Here is a 25,568-nt window from a genome sequence, read left to right as displayed (position 1 = left end):
TCCCTAGAAAACCCTTCAAACGACCTAATGATCTATTTACAAGATTTTAAAAACCACATTAAGTAGGAAATAAAGAGATCGTCTTATCTTCTTATACACATGTACATATGTATGTATGCAGACTTTTTAAACATTTGTCTTTGGATTTCGAATTCAATACATTTTAGGCCAATCTTTAAAATATCAGTTAAAATATAATATGATAAAAAGTTTTTGAGAAAAACCTTCTCAGTCCTCTTAATTCAACAAACCCAAATTAGGTATTAAAATGAGGGGTTCGTAAAGTCAAATAAAGAACCCTATTCACTTCACCTTTGCAAAAGTTTAAGATTGCTTACAATTCATATTAAGGAAACTTATATTGGCGTTACGTTTTTGAAATGCCTAAGAACGAGGGGCTGGTAATAAAATTTTTTTTTTGTTTTCTTAAACACTTTTTAATAGGTTTTTATGCCGATATAATATTATTAAAATTATTATGTACAAGAATCAAGTTGATGGGCAATTCTTTTGAAATAATTAATTTCGAAGTCTTTCCAAGAATATAAAATTGTTTTATTATATGGCAGATTCTTTTATGAATACCTAATGTAAGTTTTATTTGTTAAATCACAACTGTGTAAAACCAACGAAGGGTTAATGAATTCGTTATCATTTTGTCGGGGCTTCACTGTGGCAATGCGGGGGAGTCGCAGAGTGGGAGAGTGGAGCAGAGAGAGAGCAGAGGTGGACCGAAACAGTTACCCACTAATTGCAAGCATGCGTCGCCGCAGCTTTTTGTCACCCGTGGTCGTACTTACATATGTACATATGTAAGTGTAGTTGTAGTTGCGGCTCAATCAAATGTCTCGCTGCGCAGCATTTACAGTTGCTGACATTTGCTGAATCATTTGTTTATGGCCGAATCAAGAGTGTGTTTGTATTAATTACCGTTTTAAGCTGCCTCTTCTTGCCCCTCCTGCTTCTTCTTCTGCTCGCACGCTGCTTTGGTATTCGAATCGGAATTCTTTGCTGTCAAACACTTCAATGAAAACTTTTATGTGGAGCAATTGATAAAGCCGCTCACGCACACACTGACACTCCGCTGCCGGACTCTACGCACACACACGCGCCTGTCGGTGGCTCACTGGCATTTGTACGTAAGAATTAAGTACAATAATTCACTTGTTACTGGCTTGTTGCACTTGTTGTTGTTGCTGGGCTGGCCGGGCATACAATTAAGCAAACATTTTGATGTGTGTATTTCGCCTGCAGTCGCAATAACAATATTCATCGATCGCCGCGTTTTGATTAATTGTTTAAATTACATACGTTTATTATTATTACTATTATTGTTTGCTGGGCCCACCGAAAAGCTTCCGCATCGAACCGCACTCGAGAGCTTTGGAAAAATAACTGTGCAGCAGCAAGCGATCAATCGGCTTCGTGGGCTCTTTTCTCCAACGCTCTCGCGTTCTTACGCTCCTCGCTCTCCTCTCTCGAAGAGTGCACTTTTTGGGGAGCGACAAGTGGGGATTACAACAACAACTGGTTGTATGAATGAATTTCGTTGGCACGCTCTGCTTTAAGAGAGTGGGGGACAGTAGCGCGAAAGAGAGCCACTCTCTCTTAGGACTTCCTCTTTGGCGTGTAGCAGGTTAATTCTGCTGAGTGATTATTATCATTATGAAGTGATCTGATTTGCTGCTGATATTAAAGTAAGACCGGTCAATAATTACACTAGCCTACAAAAAATAATGGGTTTTTGAAGGGCTGATCAGAAATTTAATTACTTTTCAGACTAAGCTACATGTTTTGCATGATGAATAACAAATGACCAAATGAAGTTATGACCAAATTCCCGATGGATAATTTAGGCAATTTAAATCATTTTCGAACCTTGATCACCATTACGAAGCTAATCAGTTAGGGGCGTGTCTGTCCGTTGCCTACCTTCAGGGGCAAATTTTATAAAAGAAAGCGAACTTTCTTAAGAACTATCCTGCTTAAAAGTCTTAACCATATATGTATGTATATCTCATCAATACAAAAGTATTCCATCATTTCCACCAATCTCTTGATTTACAATGGACAAATGTAAATCTACTTTATCATGATTTTTTTAAGTTTACTACATGGATTTTAATATTTTTGGAGCGCACTGGATTCGCAACCTATGTAACCCAGTGTAATTATAGTTCTTGCAAGATTCTTTCCAACGGAAAAAGATTAAAATGCTTTAAATAATGATATGGTATGTGATTAAAACAAGACCGAATCGTGTTCCCGATGGGATCATCACAGATTCCCATTAGGGCGACAAGATGGAGATATCTCCCCGAAGAGGCTCAATGTATGAGGTGATAATTCACTTGTACGTCACCCGCTCGCATTTGCATTCGCCATTCGAATCCGCCATTCCCAGTCCACTAACTACGGTTATCCTCAATCAGCTAATTTATTTCCCTGGAAAATATCGCCCCCACCTCGAGTAAGGCGAACGATTTCCCCTGCCAAAGGGGCTCCACCTCCATTCAAATGGGGGAAACCAAACAATTAAGCAAACAAAACTGCAGTCTCCGTATGCCCCAACTGCAGATCCAGCTCCAACTTCAGGTCCAACTCGCCAGCTCCGACTCTTGATAGCCCCTCCAGATAGAAACTGTCAAACAAAACAAACTACACGATAGAAGCCAAACAAAGCGAGGCTTCCAAAGTGTGCTGCGTTTTAGTACCCGGTACCCAAAGGGTATGCTATTACGAAATCATTTACAAGTAAAGAGCCCTTAACTCTTTCGCTTTTGAACTAATTAAATACATATTTGTAAAAATATCAACTGAGATGAGTATATAGTTCAGCTACAAAACACATTTTTCAATGGTATATCATACAGAAGAATCTTTATTTTAAGCTTCACCATGATACCATAACACATATGTGTATATCAATGGTATATCATACAGAAGAATCTTTATTTTAATCTTCACCATGATATCATAACACCTATGTGCCTTCTAGCATTTTATATATTTTATTACTAACAGGTATCTTAAAGTCGAAATATCTAGTTCCAGCGTACTGACTTGTTTATTGTTGCCCTGCTTTTGTCTTTTGTTTTTGCATGGCAAATGGAAGACTAAGTACAAGGAAAGGCGTCAATGACGACCGACGAAGACGACTGACGTCGACCTTCGGCAACAATGCCAGCGGCAACAACAACGACACATCAAAAAGGAAGTTCAAAATGAAAAAATAAGAAAAGGCCACCAAATCGAAGCCCCAAGAAAAGGACCGAGAGATGCATCGAATATAAATTAACTGCCATGAACGAGGTAATGGAGCGACAATAACAAGAAAAACAGTGGCAGCACAGAGAAAAAAAGAACATTCTTCAAAATATTTATTAATATATAAAATTATGATTAACAAATAGGGAAACTAAATTTGAAAATATGCAAAATATTATATGAAGAGTTATGAAAAAGTTATATCTACATGGTTTCATGTTTGAAGTATTTTCCAAAATTCCTATGGGATATACTTCATATACTGCTCCATCTCCGTGCATATATTTCAAGACGGTTGTGTTACTTTTAAATCAACACCATAGATTAAGAACATATGTAAACATTTCCTTTATTCTCCTTCACTAACCAAAATTAAAACAATCTTAGAGACAGCATGCAATGCTAGCTTATTAGTTATTGTAAGTAGCTAATTTTTAAAATATTAAGTATACGCAAAATCGTCACCCGATAAAAAGAGTCGATTGACTTTACTATTAGGTATTTCTAAATATAGTTATCAAAATGTATGTGAGTAAGAGAAAACTAATATGTTGTGATTTTTCCTTGTAAAGAATGTAATAAATTTGTTAGAGATGTTATTAAGGAATTCAATGGCACAATATAAAGTTGCAATTTATTTTTAAATTAGGTGTTAAAGATTGGAATAGATTACAAAGATTACCTGTGTGACAAAAAAGTTCTAAAAGTAATTTTATGATCATAAATATATTCCAATTAAAATACCAAAATTTAATAATATAAAATTATTAAAGATAATATCCTCGTTAAACAATATTCTAATATTTTTTATCTTTATAACAAAGTTTGTAGAGTTATTTAGAGATAATATGTACTACTCTTACACTTTCTAAATAAATATACTATATTTTTGAGTGCACTGGAAAGAGAAGCAGCAACAATGAAGGCTGCTCGAAACCCAGAAAGCAAAACGACATAGCGATGCTAGTGGGCGTGTACCGCTCCCCATCCGCCCACAGCTGCTCCACCCCACCCCTTTCACCCCCCCTCCCCTCTGCAGTGTGCAAGCCAAGTGCAATCTATGCCAGCGATCGGCTAAGTACAAATGGTTAGGAGATGCAACACAACAGTAAGAGCGAAAACAGCAACAGCAACAGCCACAATGGCTGGCGAGGTCAAACAGCAATCAATAAAGGTCAGCGACTACCGCCAGGGCACGCCTGAGTGCCTACCGTCAATGCCGGATTGCCGGGTTGCTGGATTGCTGGATTGCCGGACTGGCAGATCAGAGGTGCAGAACCAGCTCCCAGCCCACACCCAGTCCGCCCCACTACCCCCCACCCCCCCTGCCTTTCCAGTCACTTGCCCATTCATGCGGCCCACGATGAAGATGCTTTATGTTGCAAATTGAAAGCTGGACATCCAATCGACTGAAGAAGAACAAGACGAACACGGCGAGGAAGAGGCGGTGGCGGCAGGAAGGTGGGAAAGAGAGGGCAGGCCGACAAATGTAGACAGTTGCGACTGCGCAGCCGCAGCAGCAGCATCAGGAGCCGAACAGAAGAAGCTGAAGAAGTCGCGTCAGAAGCCACGAAAAGTGGGAGAGAGAAGGAGCGGAATTATGGAGGATGGAGGGAGAAAAGCTCTCTGATGGACGATCGCTTAACCCTTTGGTGCCGGTGTCTGGAGCATAAGTACTTGAGCTTTTACGAACATATTTTAAATAAAAATTCAAATTAAAATAAAATTAATTTTTGATACACACTAACTCCATTTGGCATACTTTAATTTTTTAATTGGTGAAATTCTCATTACATTTTCACTTGGTCTACGTTTTTAATCGAAAAACACACTTTTTTTAATATATACTAACCGCCAAAACTAAGAAAACATTTAAATTGAATATATTAAGTCAAATTTTCTTTAATGCATCCCAAATATCCTTTTGAGTTCCTGTTAAGTGTTTCCATTTTAGCATTAAGGGTGCAATATATCTACACAGAGAAAATTCTGACGTTCTCATCTGAGTTGAAAATGTATTTAAAAATGGAACGACATTTTTAAGTTGAAAATGTATTTATTTTGCTCAAATCAAGTTGAGTTGTATGTACTTATCAAAAAGTTGTTAAATAAACTCAATTTAACTTTTCTCTTCTCACCTTGCTACCAAAATGTTCTCAATTCAAGAACAATGCTCTTGGATAGTTTTCTCTGTGTATAATACTAAATTACATTAATTCACGAAAAAAAGTAATCTGCATTTATATTTTTCATTATAAAAGTAAACAGATATTAATTTAGTTTTTCTTTTATAAAGCAAATTTCTTGTTATATTAACTCTATTTATAGTTTTATTTTTAGAAAACCTTGATAAAGAAAGCCAATTTCATACCTCCTCCTTGCATTTCCATAAACCAAACCCCCTTCAGCTGCATTGGGTTAATTAGCTAAATGGCGGATGTCGATGACTGTGGCATTAGGCGTATGTTTCTTGGCTATTCCTTGGCTGCCTCTGCCCCCTGGCTGTCGATGCCCACCAAACGACCATCCGAGCAACCGACCAGCGACCTGTCCCGCCCCTTCCCCCACGTCACCGCCCCCGCAGATGGGGCTTTCGAGGCAGCAGCTCCTGGAGCTAAAGCCGCGGCTAAAACCGATGATGATGATGATGATGCTACCAAGTGCTGCCCCTGCCCTTGCGGATGCATCTTCTCTTCTGGCGGCTGCTATCTGCCTTGCCGTGGCATCCACAAGATATTTTTAATGGCCCAGCTTCCTTTTTGCAGATGCTCTGCTACTTTGCTTCTTCACTTCTTTTTTTGTTGGTCCGATTTTTGTGAATGAAGTTGTTTTAGATACTCACTGGAGTCCACTCGCTGGAGGAGAAGTAGCACCAGCACCATTATCGCACTGACATGTCTGGTGGATGTCGCGGCTGCCCGTCCGCCACCCCCTTTCCGCCCGCCTCTGCCCACCGCCAGCCGCCCACTTGGCGGTGTGTGTCACCTGTTGATGGATTTCGTTGTTTGATTAACATGAAATGGCATCGCATCCAATCCCAGTTGATCTTGATGCCTAGAGTGGAGTGGAGTGGAGTGGAGTCGCCGACTCTAAGTGACTCCGTCCCCAGAAGGATCGCCTGGCGGATAGTTAGCCAAATGTCCGAGATTGATGAGGTGGATGGGTTAAGTGATGGCCCCGAGTGGAATGACCAGGGAAATTGTGGGTTTTGATGGATTTCAAAGTAGTTACTCTTTGGGACCGTTTATCTAAATATCCCATTGATCTTATACAAATATCAATTGAATCACTTATCAAAAGGAAAAACATACAATAAATGTTTAAGGTTTCTTCTTAAAAGTTAAATTTAAATGTTATTTCACTTAAAGTAAATTTAAATATAAAAGTGATTTTATCAAAATATAGTACTTAGAATTTCAAACCTAATTTCTAGTATCCTAAAAACTATAATTGCAAGGATGCAAAATCCCGGAATCCCATTGTCAACAGATTTGCAGAAATGTGTTGGCAATAAAAGGCAGGTAAAACCAAACACATGGCATAATTATAAAATACTTAGAGGGTTTACCATATTGAATACCTGAGATACATCTTTACTGCTATAAATTCCTCTACACCGCAACACCCTCAGCACATTCAGAATCCAACTGCCAAGCAGTCAAGATGTCGAGCTCTAAACTTGCCCTTCTTATCCTGGTCATCGCCTGCTTGGTCCTCATCGCTTGGGCACGACCTAGGTCGAGGTCATCACTGTACAATGAGGTCAATTCCTTGCCGGCGGAGAGGAGGATGAGCAACGAAATCATGGACCAGATATCACCCATGAGGAGGCCGCATAAGAGGGAATTCTTCCCGAAGAGGCGCTCCTTCGACAGCCCAAAGATGTTGATGTCCCGGAGCCCCTTCCTAGAGCGTTTCTACAATCATCCGGCACCCGAGATGGCTCTAGGTGGATGGAACTATTTTGACAATGACGTTCTTCCGCTGTCCACATTCGAGATCCTGGAACCAGAATCTTTATTTTAGAAGGACATCAGATATCTAAGAAATTACTATCTAAACTTAGTTTGATAAAGTTCTTTTATTCCTTACTTAAACAAATTAAATTTAATTTAAGTACGGACATTTCTTTCTTGTAAAGAAGAAAATATATTTAAGAGGTTAAAGAAATACAAAAAATTGATCGTTCAAAAAATTGGCATGTAGACTTTAAAAACTAAGCTTAGAAAAATTTAGCACATAACAAAAACAAAGAAAGGTTAAAATATATTTTGTATCAAAATACCTTCTTAAGAAATAAAAATAAAATAAACTCAAGTTGTACATTACATTTTTTAATTCTTAAAACTAACATTTTTCGGGCTAAAATATTACGTCAAATGGATGTTTGGTATCTGTAAACTACTTGTTCTGTAATTAGTTCCCGCAACCAATGTAATATTTTATAGAATAATGGTGCAAAGTGCTTGTGACTAGAGATATAAAGAATCCCCCTTTATTCTACCCACTTGCTGCACCTTTCCCACCGATCCCCAGAGGATCTACCATTCAGCTAATCGAAGCCAACAGCTCCGAGGGACGAACCATTCCGCTAACAACAATCAACACTCAAATCAACAACAATCTGAACAAACTACAACAACATAATCAACGGCAGCCTCCCAATCCGAGGGCAACAACAAAACGCTTAAATACGCATCCGGGGAGAGAGGGCCAAAAAAATAACAAAAAAAAAAGAATCTAGAAGAAGCATCGAGCATCGAGCACCGAGCATCCCAAATGCCATGTAGGAATCCATGTAGGAACATCGGGTTGGCGTGTGTATCTGTGAGTGGCCAATGGCCAATGGCCAATGGCCATATCCCCAAGGAATGAATGTTTCTGGTTGTCGTTCTGGCCGGAGGACAAATCTATAAGGCCAGAGGCGGAGAGCCGAATGAACGCAGCATTGGAGGCAACAAGTGTTCCAAATCAAAACGGAAGCACAGCCAGGCCAGGCCGCTCCTTTATGCCACATATGTACATGGCTTTTTGGTTCGACATGGCAAAAGCATTTGGAAAATGTAATTTACAACGCTCAGCGCGGAGCAGCGACCACTTCGCTCGCACACACACACAGTCGATATTATATTCGCCCGGGGAACTGGTCAACTTTGGTCGGTCTCGGTCGCATCAAGAGCCACTCAACCTCAAAGTTGAACGGCATCGGCATCACCTGCCACCGATCTCACACCGCTCTCACAGCCACCGATTCGCCAGTGAATCGCGCTCGGATTGAAATCCAAGCAGCGAAAAAAAGGAAACAGGAGCCCGCCGGCGGGACAAGTGTGATCGAGTTGGAAGCTACCCTATGATAGCTATTCCCAAAGGAACTCAGGGATCATCACATCGAAAAAGTAGCTTTAATACACAAATCCAAACAATAGTGGAAACATAATTTAGTTCCGTTATTTTAAAATTGCTTTTTTCGAAAAGAAAATAGGAACCATCAGATTAAAAAACAGTCTTAAGCTATCTACTATTAGATTAAAATATTTGTATTCCACTTATGTATAAGCGTTCTAAAATATTTCAAAGAAAACAAGATTCGAAAAAAAATCTTTTACCCAATTTTAAAATAAAATATATTGTTTATTAATAGATGGGTACCCATTAAAAATGTAAGTACCATCAAAAAAGTTAACTAAAATTCTCAACACATTTTTTAAAAATATTTCTAAAAATATATTAAATATTCCCCGTTCTAAAATTTAATAGGTTGAAAGCGTTTTGAAGAAAGATAGAAACCTAATGTGTAGGCAATTTTTATACTTTATCTACATGTCTTTTTACTTATATTACTCCATTTTCTAGTCTCTTTTTAATCGTATTCCCCACCCGATCACCCAGTTAATCTATTAAAACAGGGTATACTGAAAAAAAGTGCTTAACTAAGAAGAACAAGTGAGCGGAGATTTTAATTTTAACCTTTTTGTTCTCGTTCTCGCCACTCCACCTCGATGGCTTCTGTGCGCTCAACTTTTCCTGGCTGCTGCCTCGGTTTTTTCTGTTTTTAATTTGCTGCACCGCTTCATAGAGCATTTTTCATTAAATTCCTGAATTAAGGCATTCCTCCGTGGCCTCCCATTGGACGCTGGTCATGTTCTGAAATAAGAGCAACATAGCAACATTGTCCAAGACGACATGGTGACGACGATGCTGGCAATGGCGATGGTTTAGGCCACGGCCAAGTGGATGTGGCCATGGGTATGGCTATGGGTATGGCCAGCCAAGAGCCACGACACCGACTACCGGTTACGTTGGGAGTTCGAAAGCCAATTGGATCACACGTTAAAAAATAGTATTTTACGTCAATTGGCTTTTATCAAATTGCTAAGAAACTAAAAGCATATAATTTAGAACCCGAAATAAAGACAATTATACCAAATTGACGGTTTTAGTTTGGTTTACATGAAGTTTGAATTTACCATAGTTATTAATGAAAAATTGTTTATAAACCCATAATTAAATATGTTATTTTCCAAATTTATTTTAAAATTTTACATAGCAATTTTCACAGTGCAGCAGTGCATTTATTGTTCCAAGTTGTTAGCAATTTCATTTTTCTTTTCTTGTTTTGCCCTTTTGAGGCATCCTAAGAGCCACTGTTGTCTTCAGCATTTTGGGGGATCGAATCCTCTCATAACCAAAAATTAAATCAGTGTCAAAAGTGCTTTATGATGGCCTAACATATTTGGTTGGCATTCAATATTGGATTAAGATGTATGGGAAAATATAATAGACTTTTGGACTTGAATAGATTCAATGCCTTTCATTAATTTATCATAGAAAATGTACTGAAGTGGGACCAAATGGGCATTTTTAAAACAGGGCTACATTTTAAACAGCTATATTTATTTAAAATAAAAAATTTATATGTACTTTCAATACTTTTGTTTATAATGACTTAAACTTATATTTAAGCGCGATAAACTGAATATGATATAAAAAGACTTACCACATTTTCGAACTTTCACTGTTGCCAACCTAAATCAATATCGGGTGCTGCAGAGTTCCATGACATTAGGCTAGGACAGATCCATCTTCAGAGTCCCTTCCTGAGATCCCAACCAGGCCCAGCTGGCATCCAGCACAATTCACTTAAGGCCCCTGCCTCAGCTGGCCCCAGCCAGAGGCTCCGTGAAACCAGAGCATTTTTCTAACTTCCTTTTACCAATAGAACAAAACCAGCACAAAGCGCCGCGGATAAAGTGGTATGACAGCGGGCAGGAGGGGACCGGGGAGGGCTGGAGATCGGGGAGATGGAGAAAGAGCCAACCGGTGGCGACCCAAAGCTATGCGAGAAAGAAACGGGCGCGAGATCAAGCCAGGTGAAGTCAAGTTCGAGTCACCGGTTGCATAGTTGACCAGATCGGGACAAGCGAGAGCAGGCGATCCCAAGACTTGCCACTCCATTGACCAGAGGTGAGCGCGCTTCGTGACTGGGAGATTATTAACAGGGATTAGGAAGGGTAAATATATCGGTTAGAAGTCGATGTTGTCATATACAACAATCAATATTCAAAAATTTGAACAATCCAATTATTAAAATAATATACATAATGTTGAACTCGATTTAAGTTTTTATATCAAGAGCTAATTTATTTTCATTCAAGAAAATTAAAACCAGAAAAAATCCACAAAATGATCCACAAAATATAGTTTGGTTTTCTTGTAAAGTAGGGCTCTCTGATTAAAAACAGGGCACTTCATATTTTGTGTATGGTACATTTTTTTAAATAACTATAGTAAAGTTAAACTTCATGTAAGCCAGACTGAAACAATAAAATTGAGTTTATTTCGTTTTAGCTTTATTGGTTTTATTGTTTTATTGTTTATTGTTTTATTTTCTATTTTTGATATACTTATTTTGGTCTCTAAGGTTTAACTTTACAAGAAAAATAATCGTTAAGTATAATATTACTTGATAATGCAGTTTCTAAATTATAAGAAATTTTTTAATAAAGTTTTAAAAAATGAAAATTAGTACAGGCCTATTTAATTTTAAGTTTCGAGTTTTGATTAGCTTATTTCGCTCATAAGAATTTATTTTGCAAGCAATAGAAAGCCATACAAATTTTCCATACACATTATAAGGATTAGATAGTAAATATAAGTGCTGCAAAGCCGCGATCAAAAATTGATTTGAAATAGTTATTCGAAAGTCTTAAGTGTCTCAAGACCATAAAACCTTTCCATTTTATGGAAAAGATTGTATTGGGTTGAGAAAACTGTCCTTTACTTAGGAAAATTATATTATTTCATTCAAAATCTACTTGATACTTTTAAGCAGGGTTCGAAAATAACTGTTATTTTTGTTTTTTCAAACAAAAAATTACTAACAAGGGAAAATACTGAAAAAAAAAAAAAATAAATTCTACTAAATATAATTAAATAAATTGTTTTAGTAAAATTTTTACATTTTTTATAACACAAGGATGTTTTTATAGCTAGGAAGGCCGTAAAGCTGTTTCTTAACATTTTTTATAACCAAGATCCCTTTGTGCACCTAGAAATATTGGCAATAATTAATTTTTGCACCCCGTGGATCGTGTCACGTGGTCATCTCCATTAGGAGCCACCAACTAGATACAGATATGCGCGGCGACCGCGACTTCTGCGCAGGCGCAGCCGGCGGCAACTGGACTGCTGCGCTGCTGCTGCTGCTGATGCTGCTGCGACTGCGCGGTTGCAGATACACTTTAGGGGCATGACATGACTCGCATACGAATTATTATAAACGATCTGGCGCAAAAACTAACAAGCGAAGGGGCCGGGACTGGACTGGAATGGAATGGACCTCGCTCGCCGCTCTGTGGGATGTGGATGGATGTGGAGGCAGAGGTGCATGTGGATGTGGATGTGGCGGCCAAATGGGCGGCAAGGTGACGGCGACGGGCAAAAGGAAGGCGGGCGACCGACGGACGAGTTATGGTGGCCAATTGCAAAGTTAATGGAGTTTGGCTACTCCAGCAGTGAAAGATCAGATGGTGGGGAGCAGGGTGCTCCGACTGGGGATCGGTGGCGGGGCACTTGGGCGACTGCAGCGGATGCTGGCCGAAGAGATACAGCTACTGGTTCGCGACTCGGCCAAGATTGAACTTAATTTTGCACAAATGCAATTTATAGAAAATTGTTGCCACTTGTTTTCACGTTGATGGCACTCGGGCCGAGTAGATCAACGGGCGGGGTGGAGCCGGGCAGATAATAAATGCAGGTAGCCATTGGATTCCTGGATTCTCGCTGCTGCTGCTGCTGCTGCCCGATGCCTGCAGCTTGGCCATTATTTAAATTTTTTCCCCCACCCAACTTCGTTTTGCAAAAATTAACAATTAAAATGTCTAATGGCAGAAAAAGAGTGAGGCGCGATAGAGACGGAGAGACCTGGGATCATAAAGGCGCTGTCCCATCAGGTAGGTCGAAATGGTGACTCCTTCTTGGAACTTCCACTCATCAGCCAGGGCAATTAGTTTTCCCTTTTTGTATCGGGCGCAGTTCATCTGGGGATTCGCGTGTAGAATCGAGGAATCCGAGCAGAGGAAGTGGAAATGAGCGAATGGATTAGCGCGGAATGGTTTATTGGCGAGTCGCGGCCATAAAACTGCGTCCTAATCCATCAGCGTACCCTGGAATCCTCTCAAAGGAAGGGTCTCGAAGGACAGGTAACCGATACTGAGATACCTCGAGCACCTCTTGCTATAAAAAGACGCACTGCAGCCCGTCAACCAAACAGTCTTAATTGCTACCGGCATTTGTCACAATATGCAAATTGTTCGCTATCTAATCGCCTTGGTCTTCTCCGTTTTCATGGTGGCCACATCGCTGAAGATCGAAGAGCGCTACCGGCGGTGCAATGGCTACAAGATATCCACCCCGGATCGATTGGTCATCAAAATGGAACGTCGGGGTGTAAAGTGCCAGTCCAAAAACCTGGAGAAGAGGCGTTTACACATTTAAAAAAAGAAAAATGGAAAACGTGACAGAAGTCCAAGGACCCTAGGGCCGAAAATCAGTGATATGGAATTCAGAACTCTATTCCGAGTCAGCTCGTTGGAAAAAGAAAGGATACTGCCTCAGAGGCAACATTAAATTTTAAGCTAAGCCCAAATTATTATTTAGATCTTTTTTGGTATAATAAATGTGATTAGAATTTACTGAGTTTCATTTTTTAATTCACTTAAGCTGCTAAGCAAAAACATACAAAAAGAATTGAAAAAATGTTATAATGTTTTTAAAAATAAACATTTTATAATTATATTGCGAATTTAACGGAAATATTGTAATAAAATATGTACTAATTTAAAATGTGATGATTCTAAATAAATAAAAATTTTTACGAATACAACGAAGTTTGATTTGGTTTGATTTGCTATATATACTACATAGCTAAGTTTCGACTTATATAAAGCATTTAACAAAAATAAATTTTTAAAATTTTAAACTCTTAAGGGTTGGTTTCTCCCCAGCTTATTAAATAAAAAGTAGGACTTAAACTCAAAATTCACCTTCCTTTTATAAGTAAAAAGTAAATAAATTCTTTTTAAACGTTTGGGCGCATTTATTTTATACGTATATATTTATAACTTTATTTTAGAGATTTATTTTACATGTATAGTTCTGTGTAGGTATTAAATGACTCCAAGTTCACAATCTTCAGTTTGCCATTTGATAATTTTTTTATTATACAAGAGCTGGGACACTTAAATTTACAAAAGCACATATTTATCTCGAATGTGTATTCAATAGACGAATAGCTAAAGGAAGCATTGTATTTTATTTTACCACACCATATGCAAAGCGTAAATCAAGAAACGAAATGTAATAATTTGTAACTTTTGTGCTAGTATTCAAATAAATAGGTACATATTTTATTTTTTTGGTAACTACAATGGAACATTTTTTCATTAATTTTTAGACATTTAAATAGATAAGTTATATATATAGATTTCTGTATATATATGGATATATTTTTGAGTCTTAGCTTTAGTTTAATTGCACTAAATATTTGCGTTAAATTGTTGGTACTCCATTATGCTAAACATTATTTTTGGCTTATTTTTGGTTTGTTGAAATGCTTGAATTGTTAATCTATCCAAGAAATGTGGGTTGTGGGTATGTCTTCCTGTTCGCTGGGAACTTACTTCCTAAAGCAGGAGATGGGGTTGAAGTAGCACTGCCTGTATCTAACTTGACGTTTGCTCTCCGGCAGCCGATAGAGTTCGTTCACATTGCCATAGGTGGGACTCCTCAAATAGGCGCTGTAACTGCTAAATTACCCAAAAATCTGAGATATTTAAAGGGTACATTGTTGATTTCACTCACGTGGGTCTGTACTGAGCAAAGAGCATCTGCAGCCGGTCCATCGGAATGTTGGGATAGATGGCCTGGGCTGGCATCTCGTAACCTCCTCCGTAGGCTCCTCGCACCTCCTCGACCTCCTGACCATCAAGTCCCTCCGAATCCTAAAACGGATTAGCCATTAATCCTTGTTTTTCATTCATTCCAATTTGGTTTACTCACCGGTCCTGTTTCGCCTGCCGAGGGACGGGCCTCGCTGAGGGCAAAGAGCAGGGTCAGGAGCAGGCCGTAGCACAATAATATCTGCACAAATTTCATCATTTTAAAGCGCTTCTGGACTGAAAATATACATTTTAGCATAAAAAACCAAAAAATTTGAAATTTTAAAACTACATTTATGTTTTTTATCAATTAAATATTTTAAAGTCTGCGTCTGGTTAGCAATTTTGAAAATCGTTGAGTTCCCATTTTTTAGGAACATTGTCGAAATATCTTTCTAAAGTTACACAACAAACATGAAAGATATATTTTAAAATGTAGTTGTTTTTCGCACATTTTCTTTTTAGTAAATATTTTTAGTAATCCTCTATACTTAGTTATTTTAATCACTAGCCCTTTTCACAACACTAAACCAATTAAGCTAAATTATTCAATGGCGGTATAGTTACTCACTTTTGTGGTATACCAATTAATGCAAATGTTTGCACAACTTCAAAGGGAAAACCCACGACTTTGTCGCCGGCTAATCCCCAAGCTCAAAGTGTTGTGAAGGGGGCAAAGCAAAAAAAAATGTGACAAAGTTCCACTAGCCACATTTTTAATTAAAGGTCAGATTTCAGTGGAATTTTTTTTTCATACTCATATTTATGATTTTACTACACTTTTGCGTCAGCACGGCTCAGAAGGACTCGTAACAAAGCAGATTGGAGTGAGTCAGAACACTTGTTGCCACAAACGTGACGTGCATACTTCTGAGAGGGCGGCGGGGGGCGAAATTCGCCTCAGACTCCGGTTTTCACCTTAGCCCGGCTTAAGTGCATTTCCGCAATTAAAAGCGGATATGGAACTGCAGCTCAAGCGTTGCAACAGCCGCACACATTGCATCCGTAATGCCATGTCGATGGTGCAACGTGTGGCAGCCACACAACAGCTTGTGGGCCAAACTTAAATTGAGTTTATCAGAAGCTGACAAAAAACGTGATATGGTCTCCCTTTGTATATTTCAGCACTTATTGAGTAACTTTCACGGACACTTTCGTAACGGATAGCTGCCAAAGGTCATCAAATCAATTCTTTGAAAGTTTATAAGGGTATAAATAAACGATTTTAGTACCTGGCCATAAATAAAAATACTTAATATTTAATATTAAAATTAAAGGCGTTAAAACTTTTCAAAACTATACTTTGGTTTTAGGTATTTGTAAAACATGTAACCTTTTAAATTTTCTGCTATTAACATTCTAATTTATAGTTGATAAATCATATTTGAAATAATATATCAATCTTAATATTAACCATTACATACATTATTTATCTGCTTTAACTCTTAGAATGTGAACCTTTTATGTACACTGCATAATTACCTAATAATGTAAGTAGTAATAGTCCACTTCAAAGGTAAATACTTATGTAATAAATATTATATCAGTTCCCTAAAGTATCATAGACGATTACAATCAGCAACTAATTTCATAAATTACATAAATTATGGCATCATTGGTAATTGGAGTGGGTGTGAAATCAAAAGGAAAACCCCTCCCGCAGGACATGAATAAATAAACAGTCGCAGCTTGAAGAAAGCAATGGGCACATAAATCCCTGGGATACGTTCGTTTAGTCGCGGAAATGAGGTCATCAAGTGACTTTCAGTATCATCATCAGCAAGCAACAGGTAAACGAGCGGCAGAATCGTCGGGTCTACTATAAAGGCCATAGACCAGACCCATAGATGTGGCCTATCGAGGACCTCAACGATGTGGGCCGTAAACGTTAATGACTTGTCTCATTTGCTTGCTGCAGCCCATAAAATGTTGCTGCCCCTAGTTGCTCGTCCTGTAAAAGGAGCGTCGCCTGCTTAAATTTCAAGCAGCTGCTAATGTGAGTGCATCGAACGATGAAGGTTGTTAAGGTTGGAAAAATCTGAATTGCAAACTAGCTGCTTGTTTTTATGAAATTTCAAGGAACTTGAACTGAATATGGAATGTAACTGAGAGTAGTTGGACTATAAATAGTATAGGAATGCAAAAATATGATCTTCATTGTAAATTTAAATCAGAATCTAAAATAAATTCTTGTTTTTCATATCAAAATCAAAATAATAAGGTGCTTAAAAATTGTTTTACAAACTATTTTATTATAAACCTATTTTAATTTCTAGCATACTAGTCATCAAAATAATTTTTTTTTACAAATTGAAAAAACCACCAATTTTTAAAGAGTCGGACGGACATAAAGATCTATATTCATTATCATTATTTTGTTATCTCAAAAAGGGCACTTGTGCGGCATATGGCTACATTTCCGTGTTTTGATTGGCCAAAGTGCATGCGAAACTCTTAAAACACTTTACAACATTGGACATAGACAGCCGGAGATAATTGTAATGCCCACAATGCGGTCTGCTCAACTTTGAGCTCATAAAACATTTGTTAGATTAAGCAGCTAGTGGGTGATAAATAAAAACTAATGACTGGGAGGCTTATTTCCGCCCACCCTCCGGCTAACTTCAGCTGGTTCAAATAGAATAATAAAAGGCCAGAAGCAGACAGGGCCCGCCGCCAGACCCTAAAGCCGAACCCAAAGCCAAACATAATCAGGACACATTTATTGCCACCGATAAATAATGCTCGAATGTTAATTGGAAATTTAATCTCGCCGCCGCAGCGAAAGAGTTGCAAGTGCTGGAAGTAAAAACAAGGAGGTGGTGGGAAAAAATGTAGAAAAGGAAAATGCAATTTTCACGAGGCAATTTAGACTCTTCCCCCGTATCCTGCCTAATCCGGCGGCTTTATTCCGGTACCACTCTAAGTTTCGTTCATTTTTTCGTCACATTTTCCGCTTGCGGCGGAAGGAACTTTAAAATTAGCTAAGGACAAATGTCGTTGGGCAAATATTTGCCCGAAGGACCTGGCGTGTGCTTCATTAATGTGTGCCTGACAGGAGCCGGCAGGACGATGGCCGTGTCCTTGGCCGTGTGATTTATCTGGTCATATGATATTTTCGAGGAGCAAATTAAAATTACGTCAGGCAGTCGGCTACCGAAAACTGGAAACTTCAGACATCTTCAAATACGTATCAAAATGGTTTTTATGTTTCCCATTCGGCGCGGGGGTGTGGAGCACTTGAAGTTGTATCGAGTTTCTTTGGTTCTTTTTTTTTTGGTGGTTACGTTCTGATTTGCGAAAAATGCGGTTCAAAGTGGAAGAGTTGTCTAACCAATTAGATTACAATTTTTGTGGGGAACGTGGGTAGAAAGATGACAAAAATAATTCTTTAAAATTGATGTTACTCTTGAAGCTGTTTGCGGATTCCGATCAATATTCCCCTATTTGTTTAAGCCTATTATTTATTCAAATGACATCAATTTTTGTGTATTTATCCTAATTATATTAATAACAGTACCACGGAGCTTTCTAAACAAACAAGTTCGCTAAATTTCGCCCCCTACGAATTTCAGCGGAAAATTATCTGCCCCATTGATGCCAATAAGCCGCAGGAAAACCGCCATGAAAACTGTAGGCGTATTCTAATAAATATTAAATGCAATTTGATTGCGGTTTCGGCGCGAATCGACAAAAACAAACCAAAACGAGACGAACCAAGTCAAGTGAAGTTATTTATTATCAGCAGCTCGAATCGAGATTGAAGTCCAAATCAAATGAAGTGAATGTTTTGTGCGTGTGCCTGATTTTTCTACGCTTCATTAATAATTCACATAATTTTCAATGAGCAGAGGAAGCAGTTGCTCCTGTTTCGGTCTGTCATTAGGTGGCTCTGGGAAAGTCCCTAAGGAAATGGATGTACTGGCATATGCAAAACAAAAAAAAACAAAAAGATGGAGCACAGAAATGGGGTGGTAATATATGGCCTATGAATTGCACATATATTCGTCAACTTGTGGGAGGGCAAAACGAACCTTTCTTTACCTTCAATGTTGTTAAAGGCCCATCAATTTGCAGAACTTTTATGAACTCATTTTAGGAAGAACAGCTTTGAGTCAATTTGCAAGGAAAACAAACAAATTGGCTTCAATTATTCATAAAAATGCTATTTTGTGTTATAAATTGTACTCTTTTAATATTTAGCTGGAAATGTATTTGAAACTTCTGTTTGCATCAAAAATGTAATACTTCTAGTCTCTTTAAAATTATTTTAAATTCTTAAAAGTCAAAGTACTTAAAGTATGTTATTAAAAACTTGTAGCTGCTAACTCTTTGTTAAATTGAATTTAGCCTTTTCGGTACAATGTTGGGAATAAAACCCACATGATATGATATCACCGGCATTAATTCTTTTGCCCTGCATTTATTCACCTGTATCACAATTTCCGCGCCCACAAATTAATTCTGTTAGACACATATGTATCTGCTCATTTCAATTAATCGCCAAAAAGCCAATTGGCCAAGGTAAGCACACACAATACTCACCGATACTTCGAGACTGGATGAGATTGGAAATCGCCGGCAATTCAATTGGCGTCGGTAAATTAGAGAATTTTGGCGCCAGGAACCTTGTCAATCTGATAATTTCACGAACTATTCGGGCTTGACCTTGCCTTGAAGTGCAAATAACTGTGGGTTTTAAGGGTAGAACTTCTGATCTGATCCTGTGACTGGGTTTACTTGTTGCTGCTTTCGCTCTCGATGTGAACGCCAAGAAGGGAAATTGGTAACTCGATGTTGGCGATGGCTGCTACCGGGCTTTATATACAAAATAGCAAACAGCACCCAAGGCAGCGACGCCGGCAGCGGCAGAATAAGCGGCAGAATCAACAGCAGCAGCAGCAGGAAGCAAGAGCTGCCGGGAAAAAAGGAGAAGGAGACGGGGGGTGGGGTGAGGGGGCGGTCTAGGGGGTGGGGGTTATTCGTTAGGGGGCGTCTGCTTAGGCAAAGCTTTATGCCTCATGTCAAGCCGACACTGCAGCCAGCAGGACTTACACTTGTTTATAGTAGGTACCTAGTATGCGTGGAGGGTACATGAGATGCAAAGGATACCCAAAAAATATACCATCTTCGGTACAGAGCCAAAAACTACATTTTTGATAAGACAACTTCCAAGGAAGATATATATTGCACCAGAATTTATTTATTTTATCAGTGATTAAAACAATTTATATTATTGAAAAACATACAGATATAAACTTCATTCTTGGAAGAATCCTTTTTAGTCATTTGAGGCGATATAAAGCATACTTTTTCGGGCTTTGAATATATTGACTATAAGAACAACTTTTAACATTTCAATTAGAACTTCGTTGATATGTATTAATAATATTTATAATGACGCTAGGATAATAAAGAAAACTATAATATGTTTTTAAGCATAAGCCTTTATTTGATAATAATTAAGTTGATAAGGTCAAAAAAGGTCAAAAACCATATAATTCTGAAGGTATATATTTTTACAATGACCTATGAAGACTGCTGAAAAATAAATAATATTAATATTATTTATAATTATTATTATACTAAATGCTTGAAGAGTGCTATTTTTCAATCACCTAGAGCATCCCCCAATCAAAACCCATATGATTCTGAATATATGTACATATTGTTACCATGACCTATAAAGACTGCTAAATAAAAAAAGAATATTAATATTACTTACACTTATTATTATACTAAATGCCTCAAAAGTGTTATTTTTTCAATCCCCTAGAGCATCCCTCGGTCGCATATTCATCCAAAATGTCCACATCCAAGTGGTTTCTGCTCGTACAATGGGGCGTATGAACAATGTGCGACTTATTAATTCACCACACGGACATGGGACACTGCGAGGCGAGTACGTGGACCACCCACCAGGACACCCCCGCCCACCCGGTCGGCGTGGTGAGTAGCAGCGAGTAACGGCACCTGTTGCTGATTAACCGACTCGTACGAAACCTGTTGCATACTTAGCAGCACACTATCTATGACGTAGAGATTACATAAAAGAGTCGCCATGCATTTGGACAGTAGGCTTTACATCCGCCATTGATTTATGGCCTTTCGATAAGAAAATCGCGCCATGTGCAAAAGTGAGATTGTGGCATAAACACACACTGAAATATATAGTTATAAGCGGTAATCGAGTAATATAAGGGTGGTATTGCATTCGCGGAAAATTAAGCATTTCCGCCACTGAGTGCAGTAAATATTATTTATTATAAAATAGAGAACTCATATTTATTTAGCATTAAATAGCAAATAGCAAGTAAATATTAAAAATAAATAAAAAGTAAAAACTAATAAAGTTTATACTTATTTATACGGAGTATAAAAAACCCACTCCAATAATATAATTTTTAGTTTCTTTATTTTGATTTATGCAGCTGCTTAACTAAGTAATCTTTCTCGGATGCCGGGTATCTAAAAGTCGAAAAAATTAGTTATGGATTTATCATTGATGTATGTTTTTGGAAGCGACTATTGCTCTAGCCAGCAGTTAAAGTCAAGCGCTGCCGGGCCATCAATTATCGGGGGCAATTAGATGTACATAAAAGTCTATTAATGTGTGCTCCAACAAACTCATTAATGGCCGCTATTGGCCAATAAAACTTTGCCAGTCGACTTTGCAGCCAAGGTGGTCAGGCAATAAACGTGCATTGCACACTTAAACCGATCGCCAGTTTAGTTTAACAGTTCATTATGGAAGGCGATTGACCCACAGATAATATTATGCATTGACTTTGAGTTGGCAATCGACGGTGCATAGTTTGCCAGAAGTTCGAGTGGTTGATTTGCATAGAAAGGAGAGAAAGATAGAAAGTGGAAAATCTCACCTTAGAGGGTTGAGGAATCAAATGGAGGAAGAAGCAGGAAGGACTTTAAATATAGGTAGTGTATAAAATAGTATTTAAGAAAATAATTAAAATTTATAATTATTAATATTTATTGATGTTATGGTATAAGAATACTTGAAAACAATCGAATCATAAAAATATGCAACATTCAAAAAGAATACTTCTATCCAATAAAAAAAATAAATAAACAATACTATATATATACTATATACTATATATTTACTAGGTAAGTTATAGTTTAATCTTTAAAGATGAAGCCAAATTGGACGTTGAATTTATATCAAATGTAAGTCAATCTTATTAATAATTGAAAACTGAAGCCGAGCAAGCTTATTTCTGAGAATTTTGAAGATAGAATATCTTTTATATATAATATATATATATTAAAACTGATAAATATTTGTGTATTTTACCCAGAAGACGAGAAATCGTAGTGCTGAGAATTTAAAAGATATAATATTACGTATACGTAACTTAGGGTTATAAACCTCCAATATGTACAATGTATACTGTACATATAGTCCTTTGGATAAATCTATGAAATCATGGACCCGCAACCCACCTTAGCAACGAATTAGATAAGGACATTATCTGATAAAGGTACTACTTCCGCTAGGAGCCCGCCTACGAGTTACACCTAAAATAGATCGCATGGGACACGAACTGAGGGCGTGCGATGGATTTGCTCAGAATTTCGATTTATGGCTATGTCAGTCAGCATTTGGCAGGATTGGTAGGATTACCTGTCTACCCGAATTTACCCTCAAATGTACAGAATTTATATTCCCATACGAGTATGGGTGTTTGAATTAATTTATTAATGAATGCCGTTGGACTTATCGTTGGTGGTTTATTTATAACGCAGATTCACAGTGAGTTACAAATGCACAGATACAGTTACAGATACAGATACTAGATACAGATACCACTAGATATACAATTACAGAACTCGGGGATTTCAGTTAATGGCGCGAACAACTCTCACATCAGCAACCGCAGAAATTCGAAACTGGTTTTTCAAACACCTCTCTGAAGATGATCAGCTGGGATTTGGCATTTTTTGCGGCATTTAGCCCACTCCAGAGGTGGATATTAAGATGGATTGCATATTGGTGTTTTTCAAAAACAGCTGACGGCATTGAAATAGCAACGCCAGTACGCTCGGCCACCGCCGGATCCGGATGGTTGGATACGCCGGGGACCAGATGGGGAACCGGAATTGGCGGAGGTTCCAGATCGATCTGCGCCCGCTCTTCTCTGAAAGCTCTTTGGCATTAACTGAAATTTTCTTACACATCGCGCTGCTAATTTTATGTCTTATATTGCAATTTAGGTTTTATGTTCCAACTTACTGTTTCGCCAGTGGCGCGATTGATCTGGTTCAAATCTTTGAAATCATAATCCAACATTGTTCCCGCATCATCGTCGCTGTACATCCCTGAATTATACGATACGTTCATTTGGATCCCCTTATAAGACGCCATATCGACACTTACCATCCTCCCTCACTTGATGAGGCTCCAATCCGTTGTGAAATTCGCCAAATTTACCATTCAGAATGTTCTTGTCTCCGAAGAATTCGCCGATTCTTTGCTCACTTCGCTCTTGTTCGAGGGCGTGATGCAATGCAACCATCAGTCGATCCAGAAGTAAGGCTGCTCGCTTTGGGACCACCATCTATATATTTGTGTAAAGATTTGAAGTAATGTTAGGAAGTATTAGGATATATTTTTGGGATATTCAAATAGAGATATTCTGCAAATTTAAAAACAGTTTGCTTTTCGTAAATATCCAGCTTGCGTCTATCAAAATCGTTTTTGGGTCTCTATATATTAAAAATTTTTTAGGTAATATGAAGTAAAAAATGTTTTATAATAAAATTATAAAGTTGCTATACTAATTCTTTCTTTAAAAGACCAAAGTTAATGTTTCATTAAACGTGATTCAACGATACTGTAACACGTTTTATCTTTCTATTAACCTTTTACTTCTAGTGAACTATTTAGTATGTCAATTATTTTATTTAAAAAAGTTTATTAGTTAATAGATCTAATATGTTCCTTTACATTTTATCACTTTATATATATTTAGACCACAATAACCACGAAAGGTATATTTTCCCATAAGCTCAAGATGCCAAGTGATTTCTGAAACTTCAATTTCAATTAGTTAAATGTTTTCCAAGGTCCGGAAACATACTGCCCACGCATTGAACTTGACCCCTAAGCAATTTTAATTTAAGGCTAAAAGTGTTTCCGTAAGTGTTTCGACAAACCTACGGTCAGAAGGAGCTCTCATTAAACCCACCAGTAGTATGCACCTGGCATAATCAAAGTGATGTGACGTCAGCTCAGTTTTCTGAGGGAAGTGTAGCTTGGGGTCAAAGCCGAAAAGCAATCAAATAAAAAATATACGTTTACAAATTGTGTGTAAGGTGATAGGGATTCAAGAACACGACCCACGCGGACACTTTATTATTTATAATTTTTAGGGGGACTTGGCTCACCGGATACTCGTCGTAGCCCTCGTCGGCTGGGGCGCTGAAAATCTCCTCCGGCTGGCTGGGCGCCGACCTTCCGTCCGCCCGCTTGCCATCCGCCGGAGTGGAGTGCGCCCCCGGCGATGTCACCTCCCCGGCTGCACTGCCGCCGATGGAGAGCAGCTTGTCCGGGGATCGTTTGTCGCCCGGGTACCTCATCAATTGCCGGCACATGTGCAGCTCGAAGTTCTGGACGAGAACGAGCAGGATAATCAACAAGGCTGGCAGGTGATAGGTTCTGCCGGCCGGGCAGCCCTCGTTCCTGCTCCTGGTGGGACTCCTCGGACTCCTCTTCCTGGCAGATTGGCGCCTGGCAGCCTCCACTGCTCTCTGCCCAGGTTGGTGTTGCATTCTGCTGGCTCCTGGCGGGAAACTAATTAATGTCAAAACCTGTCCTGCGTTCGACAATTTTGAAAAATCAACTGAAGCGTTGCCTTTATGCGTTCGACGCTTTTATAGCAGCCAATTTCTTGGCTTTCGATGGTTTTTTTTTCATTCTGCTCCCTTTATTTTTTACAGTAATGAAGCATTATAGACGCTTGTTAATCGGGATGGAGCTGGTTCAACAGTGAAATGCTTTTTTCATACTTTGATTTACGATTGCGTCCCCCACTCGGCGTCCTTGTTGTTGCTCCCTGCCCGTTGCTGTAATTATCGAACATCAAAATCCATGTCCTGCCTGCAGCCAAGTTATTAACGCACACACATCAACCACAAATATGTGGGAGGATGGGTGTGTTGGCTGCAGCCTGTTGCGCTTTTTCGGTAGGTCGGTCTAATGAGCGGAATGTGGGTGTCCTTTGGCCCGATTTGCCTCCACTTGTTGCTCGTTAAGCCGAAAAAACGAGAAGCTGGCCAAAATGAATGGAACGTTGTGGGGTGGGCTGGCCACGAACTCAGTTGACTCCTCGCTGCATGTGTCCACCCATTTGTGTCCCTGAGTGGGACTTAAGTATTTTGCATGTTAAAGATCCCTTAAAACATGGTGCATCCATATGAAAGGAAGATTATTTGGGATTACAGCTCATTAAAATTCAAAATTAGCGTTTTCCGTTCCAAAAGTGGCTAGCAAATATTGTTGTTCATAAGAACTCTAGTATTTATTAATAATGCCCGAATATTTCTAAGGCCTTCTTGCCCTTGAACACAACCAATTTTTAAGTACTGTTACTGACCTTTTTTATTTCTAATATTAAATAACTTAAATAATTTTATTTTATGCGCTTTTTAATTACCATTGACTTGCTTAAAACGGATTTCACTGCCATGAATATAACCTTACCTTATATATTTAGATTTTTTCTGCCGCCATAACTTCACTAAGAAGTTATGCACTGAAGAAACAGCAGGGGACTTACGAATCAGAGTTCAATGGCCACTAAACAGTTCTAAGCAATAAGATTACCTCCATTAATTACCCAG

General features: G+C 38.5%; 5 protein-coding genes across 9 annotated transcripts in view; 2 read left to right on the top strand and 3 right to left on the bottom strand.

Annotated features, from left to right (window-relative positions):
- Positions 1-1,375, bottom strand: part of LOC119548614 (homeobox protein 5) — a 63,635-nt gene extending 62,260 nt beyond the window's left edge. For both annotated transcript variants that reach the window (XM_037855981.1, XM_037855983.1), the window contains exon 1: positions 931-1,375. The gene's annotated coding sequence lies outside the window, so the exon portion shown is untranslated. The remainder of the gene's footprint in view (positions 1-930) is intronic.
- Positions 1,376-6,930: 5,555 nt separating this feature from the next.
- Positions 6,931-7,497, top strand: LOC119548168. Its single transcript, XM_037855279.1, has one exon. It carries the CDS (start codon positions 6,931-6,933, stop codon positions 7,291-7,293), a length of 363 nt encoding a protein of 120 aa, XP_037711207.1. The 3' UTR covers positions 7,294-7,497.
- A 5,571-nt stretch (positions 7,498-13,068) lies between these two features.
- On the top strand, positions 13,069-13,263 carry LOC119548745. Its single transcript, XM_037856260.1, has one exon. It carries the CDS (start codon positions 13,069-13,071, stop codon positions 13,261-13,263), a length of 195 nt encoding a protein of 64 aa, XP_037712188.1.
- Positions 13,264-13,849: 586 nt separating this feature from the next.
- On the bottom strand, positions 13,850-19,485 carry LOC119547043. 4 transcript variants are annotated; one of them, XM_037853719.1, is made up of 4 exons: positions 19,251-19,485; positions 14,827-14,942; positions 14,629-14,768; positions 13,850-14,573 (listed from the first exon to the last, which is right to left on the bottom strand). In XM_037853719.1, exons 2-4 carry the CDS (start codon positions 14,923-14,925, stop codon positions 14,444-14,446), a joined length of 369 nt encoding a protein of 122 aa, XP_037709647.1. In that variant the 5' UTR covers positions 14,926-14,942; positions 19,251-19,485; the 3' UTR covers positions 13,850-14,443. The 4 variants fall into 4 exon arrangements, with proteins under 4 accessions (XP_037709647.1, XP_037709649.1, XP_037709650.1 ...); XM_037853721.1 differs by having other exon boundaries at positions 13,850-14,570; XM_037853722.1 differs by having other exon boundaries at positions 13,850-14,564.
- A 3,058-nt stretch (positions 19,486-22,543) lies between these two features.
- LOC119546149 lies at positions 22,544-24,497 on the bottom strand. The gene is made up of 4 exons (XM_037852258.1): positions 24,114-24,497; positions 23,104-23,284; positions 22,960-23,045; positions 22,544-22,864 (listed from the first exon to the last, which is right to left on the bottom strand). The coding sequence occupies exons 1-4, from the start codon at positions 24,495-24,497 to the stop codon at positions 22,727-22,729; spliced, it is 789 nt and encodes a 262-aa protein (XP_037708186.1). The 3' UTR covers positions 22,544-22,726.
- Positions 24,498-25,568: the final 1,071 nt, after the last annotated feature.

Source organism: Drosophila subpulchrella, chromosome 2L (genome assembly GCF_014743375.2).
Source record: "Drosophila subpulchrella strain 33 F10 #4 breed RU33 chromosome 2L, RU_Dsub_v1.1 Primary Assembly, whole genome shotgun sequence".
NCBI lineage: Eukaryota > Metazoa > Arthropoda > Insecta > Diptera > Drosophilidae > Drosophila > Drosophila subpulchrella.
This window is presented reverse-complemented; position numbering and strand designations above follow the sequence as displayed.